General features: G+C 35.3%; 1 protein-coding gene across 1 annotated transcript in view; it reads right to left on the reverse strand.

Moving 5' to 3' along the window:
- NAA16 (N-alpha-acetyltransferase 16, NatA auxiliary subunit) overlaps window positions 1-25,517 on the reverse strand; it is a 104,030-nt gene that overhangs the window by 71,052 nt on the left and 7,461 nt on the right. The window contains exons 2-7 of the mRNA XM_043998383.1: window positions 19,679-19,763; window positions 16,902-17,006; window positions 13,117-13,274; window positions 8,714-8,848; window positions 6,052-6,205; window positions 833-952 (exon numbers count right to left, since the gene is read on the reverse strand). Of these exons, the coding sequence (XP_043854318.1) occupies window positions 833-952; window positions 6,052-6,205; window positions 8,714-8,848; window positions 13,117-13,274; window positions 16,902-17,006; window positions 19,679-19,763 (757 nt within the window). The remainder of the gene's footprint in view (window positions 1-832; window positions 953-6,051; window positions 6,206-8,713; window positions 8,849-13,116; window positions 13,275-16,901; window positions 17,007-19,678; window positions 19,764-25,517) is intronic.

Here is a 25,517-nt window from a genome sequence, read left to right on the forward strand (position 1 = left end):
GTGACCCTGGGCAAGTCACTTAACCCCAATTGCCTCACCAAAAAAAAACCAAAAAACTTGAGATGTCATGTTTCTTGATATTTGAATAGTATGTTTATGTATTCACTATAGCAATGAACTTATTAGCCTAATACCCTATGACCATTTCTACGGCAGCTAGCTATTAGCAGAGTATAACCTTGAACAAATCCTAACTTCTCTGGCTTTAATTTTCTTCATTATAAAACAAGGATAATATTTACAGAACCTATTCCAGGGTTATTATGTGAAGAATTCTTTGTAAAACAGAAAAAGCTATAAATTAATGAAAACTGTTGCTATTATTCTATGAATCTGAAACACATAAGACAGTATTTTATAACTATACTGCACTTATTTTTCATGCAAAAATTTTATCTTGGGGGCAGCTAGGTGGTACAGTGGATAAAGTACTGGCCCTGGATTCAGGAGGACCTGAGCTCAAATATGGACTCAGACACTTGACACTTACTAGCTGTGTAACCCTGGGAAAGTCACTTAACCCTCATCGCCACCCCCCCCAAAAGTTATCTCTTTACCAGCAATTAGTAACATTTTAATGTATGCTATGTTATCTAAAAGGTAATTTTTAATATTCTCTAAAGCATCTAACATTTAAAATATTCCCTTAAAATTCAAGGGTATTCAAATATTTATAAACATGAATTTTCAAAACAGAAAAAAAGAAAAGCATCAATATTTTTTAAATACCATTAAAATGTGTTAGTTCTCCAGAGTCTAATAATGGCATTTTACAGATTATTCTTCAAAATAGTAACATTTTAAAAGCTGTAAAAATAAATAAATTACATACGAGGTTGCAGAGCTTTCTCTAAGCCTTCATAGTAATTCCAGTTTTCAGCATTCTGATCAATCAAATCTTTGAATATTTCACCAGCTTCTTTCAATCTTCCCAATTTCAACAGCATTTCTCCTAAATTTAAGTTTGATATTTTTATGTGAAGTAGTCAATTTGTATTAAATTATGAACTACAACAAATGGAGGAGGGGAGAAGGATATCCATTTACGTTTTCTTTCTGGGAATTTTGTTGAAGACAATAGCTTCTATTATAAAGGACATAATAATTCAGTTTGGCTTCCAAAAATCAAACTCCAGGTACATATCTCATCGAATGACTGCTTAGGTTCCGGAATTTCTATGACCACTATTGTATAATTTCACAGAAGAAGGAGTTGGAAGAGAAACCTCAAAGGTCAACCTGTACGTCAACCATAATTCTCTCTACAATATACTGGACATAACAAGTGGTGATAAAGATTTGTTGAAGCTGTCTGATCTCAATTCTCTTGTGTCATACTAGAAAAAACACTATAATTAAAGTGAGAAGAGCAAGTTCAAATACAGACTTTGTTACTGACTAATGTGACCTTTCAAGAGTTACTTTTACTTTTCCGGGCCCCAGGTTCTTCATCTCTGAAATGAGGAATTTACATTTAGAGCACTAGAAATTTTCCCTATGACTTTCAGAAGCTAGTTCTAATAATTATTTGATTTGTCCTTGCTTCCATTCTAAAATGAAGCAGTGTCATTAAGTGGCAAGAATACCGGACTTGGATACAAGAAACACTTAGTTTTGAATCCTGACACTGATGTGTGACCCTGGACAAGTCACGTTAATTCTGAAACTCAATTTCCTCATTTATAAAATGGAGATACTATTTACATCCTACAAACCTCACTCGGTTATTATGAGGAAAGAGCTTTGCAGACCTTAAAATACTATATGTTTTTATTTTATGACTAAAATCTGAGCTTTGTCATTATAGAAGGAAACCCCCAAAACAAAAAATTCTGTCCTCTTGCCATATCAAAGGGGGTTTTTTCCCCTTATGACCCACGTGTTATAAAGTCATAAAGAATCAGGAAAGAAACTTGTAGGTATAACGTAATACAAATTTGTGGTCCACGGTAAAAATTAAGTGCTGAGAATTTTTACCTCAATTTGGGCTGACAGGAGCCATAATCCTTTTTTTTCTTATTAGTATTTTTTTCCCCAATTACATGTAAACACAATTTTAAAAAAGATTTTGAATTCCAAATTTCTCTCCCTCTTTCTCCTTCCCCTTCCCCAAGACAGCAAGCAATCTGATGTTATACATGTACAATCATATAAGTCATATTTCTACGTTGGCCATGTTGTGAAAGAAACAAAACAAAAGTAAAATAGTATGCTTCAATCTGCATTTGGACTCAATCAGTTCTGTCTCTAGATGTAGAAGCTATATTCCACTTCCCACAACAAGCAAACTAATCTCACTGCAAAAACTTATCAAGTAGTATAGTAACAATGCCAAAGTATCTAATTTTGTGCTGTATTCTCTACCCAACTACACTTATCATCAAGCACTGAGCCTTGTTACTGTAATCTCAAGTGACAAAAAATTATGACAGCATAGCATGTTTGAGGTTTTGAAGATCTGTAATCAAACTGACTTTTATTTTGGTTTTTTTATTTATTTAGAATTTTCACCACATTACATGTAAAAACAAATTTTCACAATGATTTTTTAAAACTTTGTGTTCCAAATTCTCTTCCCCCCTCCCTCCCCACCCCTCCTTAAAAACTCAAGTAATTCGGGGCAGCTAGGTGGCGCAGTGGATAGAGCACTGGCCCTGGATTCGGGAGGACCTGAGTTCAAATCCGGCCTCAGACCCTTGACACTGTATGACCCCAAGCAAGTCACTTAACCCCAACTGCCTCACCAAAAAACAAAACAAAACAAAAACCCTCAAGTAATTCAATGTAAGTTATACATGTGCAATCATGTAAAACATTTCTACATTAGAACAAAAAAAATTATACTTCAATCTGTATTCAGATACCATCAGTTCTTTCTCTGTAGATGAACTGAATTTTTCATAAGTCCTTCTGATAGCATCCTGCTCATCATTTCTTACAGCACAATAGTATTCCACCCTAATCTCATCCCACAATTTGTTCAGTCATTCCCCAATTTCAAATTCAGCTTTTTTTTTCAATCTCTTTTAGGGTACTGACCTGGTAGTGGTATTGCTAAGTCAGAGAGTATGCATGCTTTTATAGTCCTTTGGCCATAGTTCCAAAATGCTCTACAGAATGTTTGAATCAGTTTACAACTACTAAGAGTGTATTAATGTCTCATTTTCCCCACATCCCCCACAACATTTGTCATTTTCCTCTGCTGTCCTTTTATCCAATCCAATAGGTATGAGGTAGTACACAGAATTGTTTTGACCTGAATTTCTCCAATCAATAGTGAGTTAGAGGATTTTTTTAATATGGTTATAGGTTTAGTTGAAGAAGACTTTAGCTTATTATACTAAAGGAGAGATATATGCTACTCCCTTACAAGACATAAGATATTCCTGGGAGATAAAATAGCATATACAATTATAGAAACAGCAAGAGTATAACTTCAATTGAGATAATAGACTTTTATAAGTTCATGAGGTTGTTAGACTTTTTTTGAAAGAATTACTATACTAGTAGACAAAATGAATACTATGAATATAGTATACCTAAATTTTAGTAAAGCTTTGGATAATTTATTTCATACTATTCTTGGAGAAGATCAAAATATATAGATTAGACAAGAGATGCCAAATATGCACTCACAATAAGCTTATAATTGGGAAATATTTAGCAAAATAAATAAAAATATGATAGAAAACAGATAATGATGATGGTATGTAGTTTTTAAAGTCAATACACAGCCTTCAGTGATCCTTAGGTACTAGTGGTCCTGGTTTCTATTTGAATTTGACATTAATAAATTAGGCAATAATCCTACAAAATGGATTTAGAACTCATCGAATGTTGAATGGCTAGATTCGAAGAGTAGTTGTTTGTGCATCCTCTTTGACCCAGCAATGCCACTACTAGGTCTGTATCCCATAGAGATCATAAAAAAGGAAAAAGGACCCACATGTACAAAAATGTTTACATCTGCTCTTTTTGTGGTGGCAAAGAATTGGAAAACAAGGGGATGCCCACCAAGTGGGGAATGTCTGAACAAGTTTGGCATATGAATATAATGGAATATTATTGTGCTGTAAAAAATGATGAGCAGGCAGATTTCTGAAAACCCTGGAAAGACTTACATGAACTGATGCTGAGAGAAGTGAGCATAACCAGAGCATTGTATACAGTAACAGCAACACTGTGATAGACTTAGCTCTTCTCAGCAATACAATGATCCAAGACAATTCCAAAAGACTCATGATGGAAAATGCTCTCCACATCCAGAAAATGAATGCAGATCAAAGCATACTATTTTCACTTTCTTGTTGTTGATGTCTCTTCTTTCTTGTGGTTTTTCCCTTTTGTTCTGTTTCTTCTCTCACAATATTACTACTGTGGAAATATGTTTAACATCATTGTAATATATAGCCTATATCAGACTGCTTGCTGGCTTTGGGAGGGGGAGGAAAGGGAAAGAGGGAGAAAAATTTGGAACTCAAAATCTTACAAAAATGAATGTTAAAAACTATCTTCACATGTAATTGGGGGAAACAAACAAAATAAAATACTATTCAAAAAAGAAAGAGTTGTTAACAGCAACATGGCAGGTCACCAGGGGAGTTGATCTAAAAAAGCTCTTAATGGACTGTAGGCTCAGAATGAGGCAGTAATATGATTATGAAAGCCAAAAAGACTAATGCAATACTGGGCTGCATAATTTCCAAGAACTGAGAACTTGACCTTTTCATCAGACCTCATAGGTAGTGTTGTGTTCAATTCTTCATGCCACAGTTTAAGAAGGAGAGTGATGAGCTGAAGTATATCAAGAGGAAAACAATCAGGATGATGTTCATGACATATGAGGATTGGTTACATGTTTATTAGCCTAGAAAAAAAGAGGATTCAGGGCAGCTAGATGGCACAGCGGATAGAGCACCGGCCCTGGAGTCAGGAGGACCTAAATCCAAATCTGGCCTCAGACACTTAACACTTACTGGCTGTGTGACCCTGGGCAAGTCACTTAACCCCAATTGCCTCACCAAAAAAAAAAAAAAAGAGGATTCTGGAAACATGATAGCCATCTTACTTCAAGGGATGTCATGTGGAAGAATGATTGATTAGTTTGTTCCCAGGAAACAGAACCAGAAGCAAGAGGGGAAGATGCTAAGAGTCAAACTTCCCAACAATCAGAGCTATCCAAAAGTTTAACGGGTCACCTCAAGCAGCAGTGTCCCCCTCCTTGAAGGTCTTCAAGCAGATGTCAGACAACTACTTGTCAGGTGTGTGATAATACAGATCCCTTTCGTGTATAGCAACAATAATAATAACTAGCATTTATGAAGCACTTTAAGGTTTTCTAAGTTCTTTATAAATACTATCTCATACTACCCTCACAATCCTAGGATGCCCTAGGATGTAGGTGCCATTATTAGTCTCATTTACAGATGAATAAACTGAAGCTGATACAGCTTAAGTGACTTACCTGGGTCACAGAGCTAGTCAATGTCTGGGGCCTGATTTAAACTCAGTCTTCCTGATTCCAAGGTATTCTATCTCCTATGCAACCTAACTATGTGGGCTGAACTACTACAGTCCCTTCCAACTCAAAATTTGTGATTCAGGGAAATATACAAAATCTTAATTGCTAAGATAGATGAATTTACTAACTTCATAGCACCAAAAAATACCCTTTAACCTACTTTATACTTAAGGTTCTCATAAACTCAAGAACTATGTATACACACACAAGCACATGACAATAAGCTGAATCTGTACTGTGCCAGAGACATTTTATTCTAATTTTCAAAGTAAATTCTTATTACCTTGGTCTGTCACTTAAACCATGACTGTCCTTCCTTAAGCAATAAACATGAAAAAATGTTTTCATAACAAAGGGTATTAATTATTTGGGCAAGAAGACAATTGTTTAATTGGTGTTTTTATTCTCATAATTGTTTACTACTTCAAATAATTTAGCAACAACTAGTAAGGCACAGGCTAAATTCCAGAGGCACAACAGTTCTTTTGATGAGTGATTCTCAAAAAAAAAAAAAAAGCAGAGTAACTTACCCTTAATTTCTTCTACTACAAGTTTATCACAGATTTGATTTTCATGTGTTTCTATATGTTCTAAAGATTCTTGAAATAGATCTGCCTCTCTCATCACTTGGTTCTGGTAGAGTATCAGTTCACTATACTCATAGTCTATTTTATTACGTGGAATCTAGAGAAAAGGGGAAGGGGGAAGACAGACAAAATAATCAAATATAAAAAATAAAGGTTACCTACCAATAGCTAAAATTCTGACTTCTCAGATTAAGCAATTTTATTTAATTGGAACAGTCTTGTGGTAGAACTGTGATTCTTATCAGTGTGAGAACTCTCACTGCCAATACACATCAAGACCCTGAGAAGTGAAGATGCCAAGGTAGCAGAGTTTCAAGATTTAAGAAAGGGTATGGAGCAAACATATTTTCTGGTTATCATTTGTTAATTCCTTTACTTTTACTTTTTAAATGCTAAGCACTTATGCAAATGTTCTATAACTTGCTTTGTATACTTTTACTACTTTATATGTTAGAAATCTATATTGTACACTAACTTTTTGGGGTAATGGTTATTATGTTTATAATTTTTAATTCCCCCAAAATGATCATCAATTTCATTTTTTTTAAATGTTGCTCAGTTGCCACCACACTTCCAACACCTAAAGACTCTTTTTATCTTTTTCAAAAGAATATTTATGAATCAAAAAGTATAAAGCTTCTTCACAAACCACTCAGAAATCCTTGCTTGATCTAAAACCTTATTTTCCATAAATTTCCACAGGACCCTCTTTCACAATGAAATCTCTAAGAATGAAAGTTACATTGACAATTTGGAGCAACTTCTTAAGTTCTTCCTACAACTTCTCTACTCCATTATTCTCTGCAAAGAATTTGATTTATAAGCTGCCCCTTATAGCCCAAACTCATTTCATTTGCTTCCTTTAAGCACACAATAAAAACAACACAACCAACCTTTTTTCACCTCTCTGTGAATCTAAAAACTATCCCTAAATTTGTCTGAAACTTCTTTAGGTCTTTTGATTTCATTTATAGCAAGAATGTTAATTTGCTTTGTGGTTAACCCAAAGTCACACATTTTCAATATCAGAGTTAAATTAATGTTTGTAAACAGTCTATTAGTTGAGTTTTATCTTCTTCTGCCCCCTTTTCTGAGATAGTCACTGAAAAAGCATCAGGGTATTGTATAGTACTAAAGGGAATTCATGATTTTTTTTGTGCATCTATTTAACTGGTTACCGAAGTTTAAAAAAAAAAAATCACCTGGTAATTAACCTCCTGATGTCTACCTTTTCCATACTAGACTAGTCCTCAGCCAGAGCCAATCTGTTCCCTACTGGTTCCTATACTCAAAGCACTTTCACTTGGGTCAGACCTACCAAAGCCTACTAGCACAGCCCTCAAAAAACTATAGGTCATCTTTACATATGATGAGGTATTAGAATAGCTCTTTAATAAAGGAGGTTTTAGTGATATTACACATTTTTTGGAAGTCTCTAATATACCTACCACTGATTAGGTAAACAGAAAATCAGCTCTGCAAGAGCAGATTGAAACTATTTTAATTGTCTTTGTAAACTGTGTCAAGAATACTGACTTTCTCACAGCAGGCACTTAATAAACATTTGTCAAATTAAATTAGGTCCATAGTCATACCCAAATACAAATATAATTAAGAACAGGGATTAGAACTCTTTCTTCAAAAACAGGCATCTTCCCCAAAAAAACTTTTATAAGTTAAACTTAAATATCAAATAGCAGCAATTCAATGAGTCAGCAAGCATTTATTAAGCATGCTTTGTGCCAGTCTATTGAATAGTTTTCATATGGTTAAATCTGATATTTACTTCTATCAATAAAAGAATTAGAAAGTTAAGAAAAATCCTCCTCTAGTTTGAGGCATAAAAAGTAGGTAAGGACCTCTGAAAGTCCAAAAAGCTATTATAGAAGTATCACTAAGTATAACCAAACTTTTGTCATTCAACTCTTTAAAAAATCTGCATTTTATTCAATATAATAAGTGATCATACCCGGTGCAGATTATACATCATGTCTCCCACATATATTATTTTTGTAATCAATGTAGATGTTATTGTGATTATTAAAATACAAATTCATAGTAGTTTTTAGTCATCACATTTTCCTCACTTAACAGATACTAACAAAAAAATTTTTTTTAAGATTGTTAAAAAAAACAAATACTAACAGTACAGAATTACTTTCACATTCTCATGTGTCTGAAAAATTTTTCCAAGGGAAAAACGAGAGCATACAACTCAGAAATAGTTGGAAATCATAGAACTAGACCTTATGCACATAAAATGCAGAATTATATTTAGTCTATTCCTATGTCTCATGCATATATATAAATATATATTTAGTTTATTCCTGTCATATATATATATGCATATATATATATTTCTAAATAGGAATATTTAAATCAAAAAAGGGAATAATTTGCTTAATAGAATTAACCATTACTAAGAAAGGCAATCTTTAAGGATAAAAGTATAAAAAAAATTAAGGATTACATCCAAGACCAATCTCTCTCACAAACTATTAGACATGATAAAAGATGGCCATTATTTAGTAAAGCTATCCAATTTTCCTCCCTTCGCCCAACTATTTTCAAGGCATTATAAGGGCAGTCTTGAAGTAAGTCTTACTTGCTGAGTCTTTCTAAACTCTTCCAATAGTTTTAGTGCCATATCATAATCTTTCAGCAAATGATATGCTATAGCATATCCAATCCACGATGCACGTTGTGTTGGGCGCAGCTGAAGAAGTTCATACCTTGTCTCCTTTAATACAGAGGGAGAAATGATAGAATTTTAGAACTGGAAGGAACCTTAACTATCATATTTGACATAAAAGAGGCTTCATTTTTACAGAAAAGAAATCTGAAGACCAACAGGGCTACATGATTTGCCTCATCTCTTTTTCACTCACTATAAGATAGCAGACCTCATGATTTTATTAGTTTCCTAAATTACAAAATTTTATACTTAGCATACTTCCACTGAACTTAGGAATCCATGCTTTTTTTTTTCCTTTTCTATTCTTTATAGGGCATGGCTTTTTTTTTCCTTTTCTTTCTTTTTTTTTTTTTGCAGGGTAATGGGGGTTAAGTGACTTGCCCAGGGTCACACAGCTAGTTAGTGTCAAGTGTCTGAGGCCAGATTTGATCTCGGTTACTCCTGAATCCAAGGCCAGTGCTTAATCCACTGCACTACCTAGCTGACCCCCGATTCCATGCTTTTTTAAGTAAAATTACTTTCTAATAATGATCATTTTAACACTTCAATTAAAACACTGTATTTGTCCTAGACATTAAAGTCTTCAGGGCCCACGAAACTTTCAGATTTTTGCCCTCACTTTTCATTGCTGATGTTGATACTGATTTCTTATAGTAAATTCTCTTCACATATCATTATACTGAAATTCTGGTTGTCACTTAATGGAGTATTCCATAGCATAATGATAGTTTTCAACCATGTTAATATTATCACATAAATTTATGTAATTATAAAATTTCTAGACTTGAAAGAAATTGAGGTATGTTTAAACATGGGAGGAAAAAAACTAAGAATACACTAGTAAAATACACCACTACCGACACTGGAAAATACAGGCCAAAGTCTCAAAATCTGTCAATCTTCTATAGGCCCAAAGATTTTCATTTCTTGAAACTAACATCAGCAGAGATACACTTGAGAGCTACCCTTAGAGACAAGAGGAGATGAATTCAAATCTCACTTCTAATACATGCTAACCGTGCAACTCTAGCTAAGCTGCTTAATCACTTTTATAGTGTTTTCCATGTTGCTGAGCAAGTGTCAATATATATATATATATATCTGTTGTGGGAGTTTCTTTACAAAATATTCCCTCTTTTAATGAAATCACAGATTCAGTAGTGACCCTCCTGCCTTTTCCCCACAAAACACTATGAACGGGGCAGCTAGGTGGCGCAGTGGATAGAGCATTGGCCCTGGATTCAGGAGTACCTGAGTTCAAATCCCGCCTCAGACACTTAACACTTACTAGCTATGTGACCCTGGGCAAGTCACTTAACCCCAATTGCCTCACCAAAAAAAAAAACAAAACAAAACACTATGAACTATTTTATTGTACAGAGATGAGAGTTTGGGGGATCAGGATGTCAGATTACATGAATTTTGTGTCTGTACATAAATATCTCATTTCTGATTTTTTTTCTTTTTTGATAATAAAGATTTTTATTTATAGTTTGGGTTCAAATTTTTGTCATTTTATACAACTTTTTTTTTTTTTGGCAAGGCAATTGGTGTTAAGTGACTTGCCCAGGGTCATACAGCTAGCAAGTGTTAAGTGTCTGAGGCTGGATTTGAACTCAGGTCCTCCTGACTCCAGGGCCGGTGCTCTATCCACTGTGCCACCTAGCTGCCCCTTAAGTAAACTTGATTAAAAGAAAGAAAATGAAAGAAAGTGAAAAATAGCATGCTTCAGTCTGTTCCATCAATATCAGTTCTTTATTTGGAGGCGGATAGTATGTTTCATCAATAGTCCTTTAGGACTGTCTTGGATCACTGTACTGTTGAGAATTCATTTCTTGTTTACAGTCTCACAGAACTGACCAGTCCATGGTCACTAGTTGCCATGTGACAAAGGCAAGACTTTACCCCAGATCTTCCTGTTTGCAGGGGCAGCCCACCAAAAGTGCTTGTCAGTGTCAAGCATACATAAATCCATAAAAGTAAGCTCAAAGAGCCTCAAAGTTGGAATACAACTCAGAAGCCATCTAATCCTAGTGATAGCTGAACAAGAGTATCTACTCCAAGTAAGTCAAGCAGACATGGCAGCTAGGTGGCACAGTGGATAAAGCACCGGCTGTGGAGTCAGGAGGACCTAAGTTCAAACCCGGCTTCAGACACTTAACACTTACTACCTGTGTGACCCTGGGCAAGTCACTTAACTCCAATTGCCTCACTAAAAAAAAAAGTCCTTCCAGTGAAGGACTACTCTCTCACACAAAGCACAACGCACACACAAGGCAGCCTATTAAACTGCCGGACAACCTCAAGTGTTAGAAAGTTCTCCTTTAAACCATATGAAAATCTGCCTCTTTGCATCTACCTTCCAATGTTTCTGGTTCTAACAAATACAACCAGCCTAACTGTTCTTCCATATGAGAGTCCATCAAATAATTTAAGACTATAGTCTTCTCTAGACTAGACATTCCTATTACCTTCAGTTATCTAAAAGGTCAAGCATGTCCATGTCACTCGCCTGCCACTTGTTCAAGAAGCTTCAAGGGCTACTCATTGCCATTAGAATAAAATACAATCAATCCCATTATCTTAGTTATTAACCTACCACAGAAAAAACAAATTATCAAATTCTTATTCTTCTTTTTACTTCAATTGTAAATGTTAAATTAGAGAGACAGCACAACACAATGGAGAAAAGAGCCAATTTCAGAATGAGGATGACTTGAGTTAAAGACTTGCTTCTGAAACATACATACTGGGTATGTGACCCCTGGCAAGTGAAAAGGAAAAGAAAAATATTGATAACTTTTATTTATTTTTTGTTTGATTATAAGATTAAACTTTTCTTTAGGAAGAGCCAGACCTAACAGCTAAACCAGATTAACATAGATAATCTCTTAAGACTAGGTTACCTACAGTGAATAGATAGAGAACTTTGTTCTTTAATAGCAGATAATTTAGAATAAGACATAATAAAATAATCATAGGATTACTCTTTTTCAGGGCTAAATTCCTCTTTCTATTTTCTAGCAGAAAGTGGGGTTGACCAAAGGCGAAGTTCCCCTTTCTGGAAGTTAGAGAAAAGCTAGACAGTGGTTAAATTCCTTTTTCCTGTCCTAATGGATAACCTCCTTTTTTTCCTGAGCTACAGTCTAAATTGAACAATGAAATCTTCTAAGGGAGATGCAGATGACTGATAACAAGTTGCTCTTTCACATTATACTTTCTGTTTACAAAAGGTACCCGCCTGGAAGAAAGGACTTCTGGGCAGGATTAAAAAAGCCTGGGAGAAGCAAGTCAAGTAACCTGCCTTGGTCAGTTGAATTATGTTCCAAAAAAGTTCCTGCCATTTTTTTAATTCCTCTTTTCTATAATAAAAATCAGCTCTGTAAATCACTCCTCAGAGGTCAGAGGAGTCAGGTAACCTGATTTGATATGTAAATGCTAGCTTTACAGATTAAATAAAAGATGGCTTGGTTACTTTGTCCTCAGTTTCCTTTTTATTTCAGAGAATTAATTTTAGCACAGATCACTTAGTTTCAACACCTGAGGCAACATTCTAAATAAAAAAGTCACAGAACAGCTGTGAATTTGCATTATTAATAAAAGGGTACCAATGAAATCATGGCCCATTGCCCCCAAAATTTAATTCATATGTACTTGTAAAATACAAAACTCAATTCATTAAAAGTCACAGACTGACCCTGAGTCAAAAGATATTATGTTATTGGGGGCAGCTAGGTGGCCCAGTGGATAAAGTACTGGCCCTGGATTCAGGAGGACCTGAGTTCAAATCCAAGCTAGGCACTTAACACTTACTAGCTATGTGACCCTGGGCAAGTCACTTAACCCTCATTGTCCCACCCCCCAAAAAACCCAAGATATTATGTTATTAACTTAAAGTACAAATAATTCATAGATTTTCTTTTATTCCCCCAATTTCAGTTTCAAAGATGGCTAATGATAAGGCTAAAGAAAGTTAGAGATGTATTGTCTAGAATTCATTTATTCCTTCTTAAAACCTTCTTGAAAGTGTTTTATTAATCTTTGACCTTCAAGGCATATTACACATCATACAACAGACACTTAAGAAGTATTTGTGAAAGGAATGGATACTCTAAACCTAACTCATGATTTGGGAATAAAGACTACAGCCATGATTTAATTGCCACTAGGAACTCTCAAGTGAGAAAACTCCCTCTTCCAATGCAAGTTGGCATTTCTCTGCAACTGATATTCAAATAAAACTACCTAGAGCATTAATTCATCTTTTAAATTATACCATCTTTAAAATAAAAATTTAACATTAGAATACTTACACGATAGCCTTCAAGGTCTCTCATTTGGATCTGTAACAAAGAGAGGTCCCTCAGGATTTGCAGATTGTCTTTATCTAATTTGAGGGCATTTCGATAACACTTTATAGCTTCATCATATTTCTTATCAGAACGCTGCAAAAGCCCATATACATGCCAACCTAACAAGTTAAAGAAATCAACATTCACAGACACTGGAACACAACACAACACTGTACTCTTCTTTCAAACATACTTTGGAAAGACTTTAGGGTAAAACTGAGGGGTGAGAGGAATACACTGGGGGAAGGGAAAATTCAGAGGTAGCATGGGGTGAAATCCCACTTGAAAGAAACAGGAAAGGGCTTATGGAGTGGGGGAAGAGATGGGAGGAGCAGGGCAGTAAATGAACTTTACACTCATCAGAATAGGCTTAATCTCATCAGAGTTGGCTCTAGGTGGGATTAACACACACACACAACTGGGTGGAGTATTCGATTTAATCTGGCGATAAATGAGCCTAACACCCATCAGAATTGGCTCAAGGAGTGAATAACATACACACTCAATTGGGTGGAGTAATCTGTCTAACTCTGCAGGAAAATAGGAGGGGAAGGGGATAAAGAGAGAGGGGCAAAAGAAGGGAAGGCAGATTGGGGGAGGGGACAGACAAATCCCTTTTGAAGAGGGATAGGGTGAAAAGATAGATAATAGAGTATATATCATGGAGAAGGGAATAGGATGGAAGGAAACAATAGTACTCATGAAAAAGAGAAAAGGGGGAAAGTTTAAACAAAAAATATTTTAACAACTCTTTGTGGTGGCTAAGAATTGGGAATCAAGGGAATGTCCATCAACTGAGGAATGACTGAAGAAGCTGTGATGGTATATGATTATACTGGAATGGTATTATACTATAGGAAATGACTAACAGGATGATCCCAGAAAAACCTGGAAAGACTCTTATGAACTGATGTAGAGTGAAGTGAGCATAACTGGGAGGACATTGTGCAATAGTGACAGCAGTACTGTTTGATGAGCAATTGTGAATGGCTTAACTACTCTCAGCAATACAATGATCCAAGACAATCCCAAGGGACTAATGATGAAGCATACTATCCACTCCCATAGAAAGAACTGATAAAAAGAGCACTTGTTGATTGAACATATATAACCTATACCAGATTGGTTGCTGTCTTGTGGAGGGGGGAGGAAAGGGAGGGAGGGAGAAAAATTTGGAACTCTAAATCTTATGAAAATTAATGTTATGGGGCAGCTAGGTGGCATAATGGATAGAGCACCAGCCCTGGAGTCAGGAGGACCTGAGTTCAAATCCAGCCTCAGACACTTAACACTTACTAGCTGTGTGACCCTGGGCAAGTCACTTAACTCCTATTCACTACAAACAAACAAACAAAGAAAATAAATGTTGAAAACTACCCTTACATGTAACTGGAAAAATATAAAATAAATGTTTATTGCAAAAATAAAATAAAATAAACCAAGGTCCTTCTGAATCCAGGGCTGGTGCTTTATCCACTGCGCCACCTAGCTGTCCCAAGTTAATTTTAATAAACATTATTTACAAGAGAAAAAATATAGGGGGCAGCTAGGCAGCGCAGTGGATAGAGCACCAGCCCTAGAGTCAGGAGTACCTGAGTTCAAATCCTGCCTCAGACACTTGACAATTTACTAGCTGTGTGACCCTGGGCAGGTCACTTAACCCCAATTGCCTCACACACACAAAAAAAATTGGTATTGGGGCAGCTAGGTGGTGCAGTGGGTAGAGCACCAACCCTGGAATCAGGAGGACCTGAGTTCAAATCCGGCCTCAGACACTTGACACTTACTAGCTGTGTGACCCTGGGCAAGTCACTTAACCCCCACTACCCCAACAAAAACAAAAACAAAAACAAAACAAACACTGGAGAATAAATAAGGGTCTGTCAGTTGGGAAATGGATGAATAAATAGGTCTATTTCAATAGAATGGGATACTAATGAACTGTACCACATTAGCAAGTCAAGAAAAACATGGAAAGACTTGCATAAAATGAGAGGGGAAAAAAAGCAAAACCAGGAAAACAATATAAACAATGACTACTCTAATAAAATAAAAAAGCAACCAAAAAAGCAAGAGAACTAAGACTAAAGGCAATGATCAATACTGGTTTGAAATCAAAGAGGAAGAAACACATCTCCTCCTCTTTGTAGAAAAATAGGTGGCTATAGGTTCCAAGTATTTATGTTAAGAGATGCACCTCATGGGGCAGCTAGGTGGTGCGGTGAATAAAGCATCAGCCTTGGATTCAGGAGAACCTGAGTTCAAATCCGGCCTCAGACACTTGACACTTACTAGCTGTGTGACCCTGAGCGAGTCACTTAACCCCCATTGCCCGGCCAAAAAAAAAAAAGAGATGCACTTAGTATATGGGATAGTTTTGTTTAACTGTTTTTCTTTACGATAAGGAAGGGTTCCAAACAGAAATAAAAAAGAGACCCACATGTACAAAAATATTTATAGCTGCTCGTTATGTGGTGGCAAGGAATTGGAAGTTGAGGGGATGCCCATCAATTGGGGAATGGCTGGACAAGTTGTGGTATATGAATACAATGGAATACTATTGTGCTGTAAGAAACAATGAGCAGGAGGAGTTCAGAGAAACCTGGAGAGTCTTGTGTGGGCTGATGATGAGTGAGCAGAACCAGAAGAACATTGTACACAGTATCATCAACATTGTGTGCTGACCTACTGTGATGGACTAGATTCTTCTCACAAATGCAATGGCACAGAAGAGTTCCAGGGGACTCATGATGGAAGAGGATCTCCAAATCCAGGAAAAAAAAGAACTGTGGAGTAGATGCTGAATGAACCATACATACTACTTCTTTTGTTTTTGGTGCTGATGTTTATCTATTTTGAGGTTTGTCGTCATTGCTCTGAGTTTTCTCTTATAACATGACTAATGCAGAAATATGTTTAATGTTATTATATATATATATATATATATATATATATATATATATATATATATAAAACCTATATCAGATTGCCTGCTGTCTAGGGGAGGGGGGAGGGAGGGAGAAAAAATCTGAAATTGGAAAGCTTCTATAAACAAAAGTTGAGAACTATCTTTACATGTAACGGGAAAAAAATACTTTATTAATTTTTAAAAAAAGAAAAAAAAGAAAGAAAAAAGAGATATAAACAGACATCTAAGAAATAAAAGGTATCAATAAAACAGGGGAGGGGCAGGGAGGAAGGGAAAGAAAAGGTGCATTCCAACCAGTAACTATGCTCATGTAGGAAGTACTCCAAGGCTATACAATGGCTTTAGAGTATGAAATGCAAGCCATAGACAAGCCTATCTATGATAAGAGTGTAAATAGTTCTGGATTTGTAGCCAGAAGCCTCAGCCTCAAATTCTACCTTTGCCACTTATAACTTGTGTGATCTCAAACAATTCATTTCATCTCTATGAGATTCAGTGTCTTCATTTCTAAAAAGAGGGCTTGTACCACGTGACCTCTAAGGTCCCTTCCAATTCAAAATCTATGATCTTGTTGGCCTATGTCCCTCTCTTGCTTATAGTGGTAATTCTATGAATACCCAGCACCATACTTTTTGCCTATAAATGCATAATAAGCATTTGAATTATAAAGCTGGCCCCAGTGTGGGAGGGGTACTAACTTCATTAGGTATCAGTTTTTTCATATTCTAACAGTTCTTAATTTCATTATTCTGACACAAATGATAAAATAGAACATAAGAAACAAAAATTACACTACTGAACTACTTCAAAAGGATACAGACGTGACTCTTGACATCATTCCGAAGTCCTTTACGAACAAATTCATACGCTTCTTCTTTCTTTCCTAAACAGTTCAGTGTCAACCCTTTCATAGCCAAGGTCTCTGTAAAAGAATGATAAATCTATATAGTCATACATAAGAATTTCAAAAATCCCTACTTAAATTTGAACTTAAGTTCAAATTTAACTCATAAGATCTTTTAAGATTACAAATCAATATTCACACAATCACTCCCAGGTAAAAGTGCACCTTGGAGCAAATCCTAAGAATCAGTTCTCACAACTGACAAGTATCTTATACTTTTAGCTAAGCAAAACATTTATGATACAGTTCTGGGGAAAGTGTATTTAACACTTAAGAACAGGTATAACCAAAGGAGTTTGCTGGTATTCCAAAGCCGCCTTTTACTGACCCTGATTTGCCCAGTGTTCAGAAAGGGCTTCTTTTCCAAAACGGTTAGTTACCTAATTCTCCCCATACTGTTAATGCAGAGGGTTTGCTAAACCCCAGGGCAGTACAGATTCTTCTCCATACTTGGCTTTCTTGGCCAACATGTCCTCTTCCCTTTAAGAACCTCTTATACCCTTGTATTTTGGGTAAAGTTCAAAACAGAAATTAAATACTTACTTTGGATTGAATCTAACTGAGGAGCTTCTAAATTTTTTCACCTAAAAGCTAATCAAGTAGGGGCAGCTAGATAGCACAGTGGATAAAGCACTGGCCCTGGATTCAGGAAGACCTGAGTTCAAATCTGGCCTCAGATACTTAAAGACACTTACTAGCTGTGTGACCCTGGGCAAGTCACTTAACCCCAATTGCCTCACCAAAAAAAAAAAAAAAAAAAAGATGTAATCAAGTAAAATCTCATCACTTCCCAAACTCATGTCCCACATGAGGTAAATAAAGGCTTAGTGAAAATATTTTGATTCTAATGAAATTTTCTCTTAGTTCGTATGAAATAAAAAATAATTACATTAAACAACTTCAGAGTTAATGGGGTTAATTTTTTCTAATTTGTTTCAAACTTACCAGGAGAACATTGCGCACAGTGACAACATTATTGTTCTATGAGCAATTGTGAATGACTTAACTACTCTCAGCAATACAATGATCCAAGACAATCCCAAAGGACTAATGATGAAGCATACTATCCACCTCCAGAGAAAGAACTGATATTGACTGAACACAGACTGAAGCATGCTTTTTTGTGCTTTTTCTTTTTTTTACTTGTCTTTTTATGTAAAATGTTTCAAACTTTCTGAATCTACCATTCCCTTATCCTGCAGGTAACTCCAGGCTAAAAGAAGAGCATATTTTGAACACAAAAATCATCCAAGAAACACTGACCTCCAAAAGTGGGTTCCAATTTAAAAAATAAGATAAAACTGTCAACTCAATTAACCAGTTATCAAAGGATATTGATATTTCAAAATTACTTTTTTGGAAATAGAATGGACCACCTTTTTCTCAGTCAATCCACCCTAACAAATATCTTCTATTTAGGATAATTAACAAAAAGTTGATCATTCCAAGACAAACACTGGGATATAAGAGAAGTAACCCGGTAGCATGCTCAAACATTAAAGAGAAGACAGCATAGGATTCAAATCTTTCATCTAATAAATCCAAAAAGCAAATAGATTATAAAATCTCTTGATGGACACAGACAACATCCCGCCCCGCCAAAAAAAGAAGATCCAAGTTCTGCTCCTAATCTTGCTCAAGTCATTTAAGCTCTTATCTGTGAGATGTAGGGATTCAACTATATCTTCAGGTCCTGTTTACCTTTTATAATTCTATAAACTTCGGTTTCGGGGCAATTTGGTGGCATGGTGGATAGAGGATTGGACCTAGAGTCAGGAGGTCCTGTATTCAAATCCAGCCTCAGACACTTATTAGCCGTATGACCCCAGGAAAGTTATTTAACCCCAATGCTTCAAAAAAAAATTTATACACACACACACACACACACATACATATACATACATATGTGTGTATATATGTATACTTCAATTTCTTTAACTACAAAATGCCCTACTTACTTTATAGAAATGTGAAAATCAAATGAGAAAACATTCCTGAAAATAGCTCTGTAAAATAGTATAGATGACGTATTATATATGATTAAGATCTTATTTATCTCTAAAATTCCTTTAAAAGGTTATCTCCAAACAACTAACTTTTCTTTTTTTTCCTTTCTTTTTTTTCCCAGAAGACTGTCCGTTGTCTCCCTAGAGATAGTTCTGACATTGATGCAGGACCATTAACATTTGTTATGGTCTACATCTCCAACCACTATCTCTAACCCAACCTTCTTCAACCCCATCATTTCTCAAATGTGTCACTGGTTATAATAGGTTGTAGATGGATTAGCAAGAAACATAACATTACTTAAAAAAATAACTTAGAGCACAACTAGGTCAAAACTGTCATCATAAGACTATGAAGGACAAAATAAATATAGACATAGAGACACGTACCATGAATCCTAGCCCACTGTCCTTTCCAATAAGTCAAACCACTATTATACATGAATCGAGATATAGTCTAACATAGCCTGAGTTTAACATAAGAAAAATGATCTAGAATAAGTTCCATAGAGAGTTTGATAATTTTCATATTAAAGAGCTTCATTCTTGCTTTTAAAATGAAACCAAGGCACTGAACATTAGGAAGCACTCTTCCTTGAAATTCAACAACACTCCCTAGCTACAGTGCTTCTCAAATTGGTTTTATTTTCCCATGGCAATTTAATCTTTTAAATGATACAATACCTCCATGTTCAGCAAACTTTGGATTTGACAGAATCATCTTGCAGAATTTGAGACCATTTTTGTACTGCTTCTGTTCATAACATTTCTGGAGAAAGAAAAAATAAGAGATGAAAGATTATTTTACAAAATAAATATATAAGATTATTAGCTTTTCTCAAATGATTAACAATTTGAATTTCCTTTTTTCAATATTGTCCATATGTTTTGATCATTTATTCACTATGAACTAGAAGTTAACTCATTAACTTAACATTTTCTTATACAGGATGGGCCAAAAGTCACAAATATTTAATAACTCCTTTATTTTGTGTTTATAATTTACCATACCATAGCATCATATACAATATATATAGGAAATGAATTTATATTACATGTGAAAAATCAAATCTCATAAATGGTGTTATTAAAACATCACACCCTTTTCATCACCTTTGGCCCACCCTGTATATGTCAGATTTCAAGTGTTTATAGTGATATTTGCCATAAATATTTCCTGGAAATACTTACATGAACTGATGAAAAGTGAAGTGAGCAGAACCAGGAAAACATTGTATGCAGTCATAGCAACATTGTACAATGACAAACTATGAATGACTTGGCTATTCTCAGCAACACAATGATATAAGACAATTCCAAAGGACTCATGATGAAAAGCACTGTCCAATCCAGAAAAAGAATTGATGGGGAGTCTGAATGCAAGTTTAAGCATACTATTTTCACTTTATTTTCTTCATGGTTTTTTCTTTTGGTCTGTTTTTTTCTTTCACAACATGGCAAATATGGAAATGTTTTGTATGATTATTCATATATAACCTATATCAAATCGCTTACCATGGGGGAGGTAAGGAAGGAAGGGAGAAAATTTCTAACTCAATTTTTTCTGAAATGAATATAAAAAGAATTCCCTTCCTAGAGCTGGTTCCTTACTTGTGAATGAGCAAAAACTCATGTAACCCACTACACCTGTGGCCTGTTCTGGGGATAGCAACTTCCCTTGAGATAGGAATATAACAACTCTTGCTTTGGGAATCAAATAAATCAATCAAATCAAAAGTCATTAAATCAATACTATCATTGCTTCTGGAGATGTTGTATCAAGAGAGCCAAATGGCTAAATTCACAATCTCAAACTTCCAAAACACAAAAAAACTTTCTTTCCCTAGTTACCATGCCCCTAATGTGTTGTTTTCCCCTACTTAAGCTCCCCAAGAAGTCAATGACAAAAAGAAAAACTCCACATACATCAAAATATTTCTAGCTGTACTTTTTATAGTTGCAAAAAAACTAGAAACAAAATAAACACACAAAATTGGGAATGGCTAGATCAATTTTGGTACATAAACATAGTATTTACTGTCCTGTAAGAAACAATAAATATAATAGTCAATAGTCAGTAAAAAAGCACTTTATTAAGCATTTACTATGTGCCAGGCACTGTACTAAGAGTTAGGAATACAAAGAAGGGCAAAAACACAGTCAATAGTTGTTGTAAAGGTAGAAATAATAAAATGTCATCAGACTGGATAGACCGTATGAGTGAAGAGCTGAGGATGTCCACCAAGCCTGAGGTAATTGGTATGGTAACAGATAACTTTTGAAGGGGGGAGGGCTTGAGGGAGAAATATTGGGTTCTGCTTTGAGCAGGCTGAATACAAGATGGGACATTCAGGTTATGATGACCAAAATGTGGTTTCTGGTGTAGGACGGGCTCAGGAGGGAGACTAGAGCTGGTTATACAGATCTAGGAATCATGTACACAGATATGATAACTGAACCCATAGGAGCTGATGAGACACCAAGCCAAAGGTGGCAAGGAGAGACCTTTAACAAATGAAAAGGCATTTATTAAGCACTCACAACTCACCAGCCATTATGATAAGTGTGAGGGCACTGGGGACACAAATATAAGCAAGCAACACAGTCCTGGCCATCAAGAAGTGCACATTCTAAAGAGGAAGACAACATTTAGGGGAGTCAGAGGAAGATGCGATCTAGGGAAACAGGGCATGGTTTGGAAATAGTCAGGAAAGGACATGGGGCCCGGTTCCAGTACAAGGTAAAATTTTACCTCTCGAGCACAGAGTCAGAGGGAAGGGGAATGAGGATGATGACCAGAATGCAAGCATATATGCACGGATACAGCTACAGTCAGTGTCTGTTTTGATTAACTGTACTTCATTATAAGGGAGAGTTCTATTGTGTTGGGGTGAGAAGTCTGGGAAGTGACAGCTATATAAAACAAATGATTTTTTTTTAATTGAATAGAATTATATTTTCCAAAATATTTGTAAAAACAAATTTTAACATCAATTTTTTTTAAATTGTGTTCCAACTTCTCTTCCTCCTCCATTCCCACCCCCCACCCACTAGAACTCGAGCAAGAAATGATTTTTTTTTAAATAGCAATAAGATAATTAAAAGGATTAAGGATAAAAAATAGGGCTCTAGAGAAAATAAAGAGAACTTAGAATGAATAGAGAAAAATCTCCAAAAGAGAAGATTCTTTAATTGTTTTAAGGAAGAGGCTTATTTCGTCCACAAAAGAGGCAGAAGAAAAATCAATTGGGGGGCGGCTGGGTGGCGCAGTGGATAAAGCACCGACCCTGGATTCAAGAGGACCTGAGTTCAAATCCGACCTCAGACACTTGACACTTAACACTTACTAGCTGTGTGACCCTGGGCAAGTCACTTAACCCCCATTGCCCTGCAAAAAAACAAAATAACCCCCCCCCCAAAAAAAAAAAGAAAAATTAATTGAATAAAATGAAAAGACAAGACTAGATCAATACATGAGAGTTCTATAAATCAAAGAAACTGAACTGGAAGACTGAAGTTGATATAAAGAGCCTGAATATCATACTTCAGGAAATCAAGGAAGATTATTCAGAAGTACTGAAAACAGGACAGGTTTCAAATCAATAGACCCAAAAGAAAACCCACTGAGCAAAAACTAATGTTTACTTCACCAAGAAAGAATGCTGGATTTGGAGTCAAAGAAGCTGGGTTCAAATTCCAACTCTGTCATGTATTTACCTTCATGGCCCCGTGCAAATGGATACAGTTCCCTGGGCCTCACTCACCTTCTTCATGATTGGACTTAGGACTTTTAAGGTCCCTTATGGCTCTAAATCAATGATCCCATCATCCTGTATCATAGTTAAAATAAAGAATGCCACCACCAAAGTCTAACAACAAAAATTACAGGAAGCCAAAATAAAATAATTCATGTACCAAAGAAAACCATTCAGATTTAAATAGGACTACTTCTCAACTAGGAGAAATCAAAAGAATGAAACATGATATTCTGAAAAGCAAAGCAGATGAATTTACACCCCAAAAAGGCATATCATATACAAATGTGAACTTAATCATTAATTTTAAGACTGGACTTCTTCAAACCAGATATCAGCAGAGGATTTGACAAATTCACAAATCAAAAGAAAGACAAGGAAAGTAGAAATAAAACATAAATACAATATAAAGGTAGCAAGAAAAGACCAAACAAAATCATTTAGATAAGTCTAGAGAGCTCAGACTAATGTTTATTGCTGATTTTTAAAAAATTTTGTATGATTTAGAGAAACCATCAAGTGAAGAAAGTGAAATACATTTATAGGCAAAAAGAATAATAATACCAATTTACTAATGAAGAAACTTTTTCAAAAATTTAGTTTAAGAACTGTGTTACTGTCATTTGATTCTTTTGACTACCTTAGATTTGTTACAAATCTTCATTACTTCATTAGTAAATTGGTATTATTATAAGTAGATAAGTTTGATTCCATTCAAAAGAATGGTAACTTCAATCTTCCTCAATGAGTTGCACCCATACTGCTCAAGATTACCTGCTACACCAGGGAAGGGATGTATGGGACACCAAGGAAGAAGTTTGGAGAAGCCTCTCTACACTGACAAGTTAGCTAGGAAAGGTAGTGAACTCCAATAATCTTTGCTGTTGGGGAAGCTGAGATGGGTGTATCACTTGAGTTTGAGAATTCTGAGCTGCAGTACGACTAAAGCCTATCTGAGTCAACAATAAGTTTGGCACCAAAGTGATGAACCTCTGGCAGCCAGAAACCACTAGGCTGCCTAAAAAGATACAAATCCAGTCCAGGTCAGAAAAGGTGCAGGTCAAAGCTTAGGTGCCAAGCAACAGTGGGACTGGGCCACCAATTATAACTCTGCATGTGAAAGGATATAACTCCCCAGTAAAAGGAAAAAAAAGAAAGAATGGATAAAAATACCCAACAATTTAGTGAAAACAAGAAACACATTTAAAACATATAAACACATACATAGTGAAAAGTGAAGGATCCAAACAAAACTCATTATGCTTTACCTAACTCCAAAAAGACAGGCGTTACAATCATTGAGTTCTGATAAAACAACAAACAACATAAACTAGTAACATTAAGAGAGATAAACAGGAAAACTACATTATGTTTCAAGGAATTATCTACAATGAAATATGAGAAATATGTAGAAATAAAACAGTATAACTTCTGAAAAGGAAAATCTAATTGAACTTCAAATACACTGATAATAAGAATTAATTTGAATGACAAATATTTTGCTAAAAAAGCTAACAGATTAATGAAAAGGAAAATGAACACAATCATGAAAATGATAAAATTTGAAAGACCTAGCAATTTCTGAATAAAAACTGGTTTTTACATTTACATATCTCAGCATTGCAAAAACTAGTCCTATGCTAAAGCATAAAGGAATCATAAACATAAAAAGGCAATAGTAAGCACTTTTTATATGACAATACAGTAAGTGTTAGAGCTGAATGTAAACTAAGTAACAACATCCTAAATTAGTAGATTAAAAAACAAATCCTAAAAACTAGAACTATTCTAAAGAGCATAACAAAGATAGAACAAACTAAAATTTATAGGATGCAATTAGAACTATCTTTAGAGGAAAATGCCTTTCCCTGAAAATATATTAGCAAAGCACAAAGAAGATAAAGTAAGCTGAGGATGCAATTTAATATAAATAGAAGGGAGCTTTCCCTTGTGGGAAAGGGCTGGAGGGTTAGAAACGAAAAATCTGCAATTATGCCAATGTGCTTTTTAAAAGGGAGAAAAATTGCAAAGAGACAAAGTATTATTTACTGATGACATGTTGACACAGAAAATCCCAGAGAATTAGCAAATAAACTAATTCAAATCAGTAGCTTCAGCAAAGCAGCATTTCTATAGAGTAACAAAACCTAAGAGGAAATCGATAAAGAGGCCCCATTTAAAATAACTATATATGTATATTATATCTACTGGCCAATCTACCAAAGTACATTTAAGGCCTGTATATATAGAACTCAAAACACAACTATAGCTAGGTCCTGATAAGTGTGAATAATAAATCCTGTTAAGTGGTTGCACTATTCAAAGTTATATGTAAAATATAATCATTTGTTTCAGCCCAAAACTGTTTTAAATAAATCATTTTGTCAATGTAACCTAATTGTTAAGGATAAGAAAAAATATTTCTGATAAGAAAAAAATATTTCTGATTGAGGTATATTACAAAGGAAGAGTTGTTATAGAAAACAAAATTTTTTTTTAGTGAGGAAATTGGGGTTAAGTGACTTGCCCAGAGTCACACAGCTAGTAGGTGTTAAGTGTCTGAGGCCGCATTTGAACTCAGGTCCTCCTGACTCCAGGGCCGGTGCTCTATCCACTGCGCCACCTAGCTGCCCCAAAAACAAAAATTTTTAAATCTAAAAATTGCTGAAGGGGCAGCTAGGTGGCACAGTGGATAAAGCACCGACCCTGGATTCAGGAGGACCTGAGTTCAAATCCGGCCTCAGACACTTAACACTTACTAGCTGAGA

This window comes from Dromiciops gliroides, chromosome 3, assembly GCF_019393635.1.
Source record: "Dromiciops gliroides isolate mDroGli1 chromosome 3, mDroGli1.pri, whole genome shotgun sequence".
In the NCBI taxonomy this organism is placed as follows: Eukaryota; Metazoa; Chordata; class Mammalia; order Microbiotheria; family Microbiotheriidae; genus Dromiciops; species Dromiciops gliroides.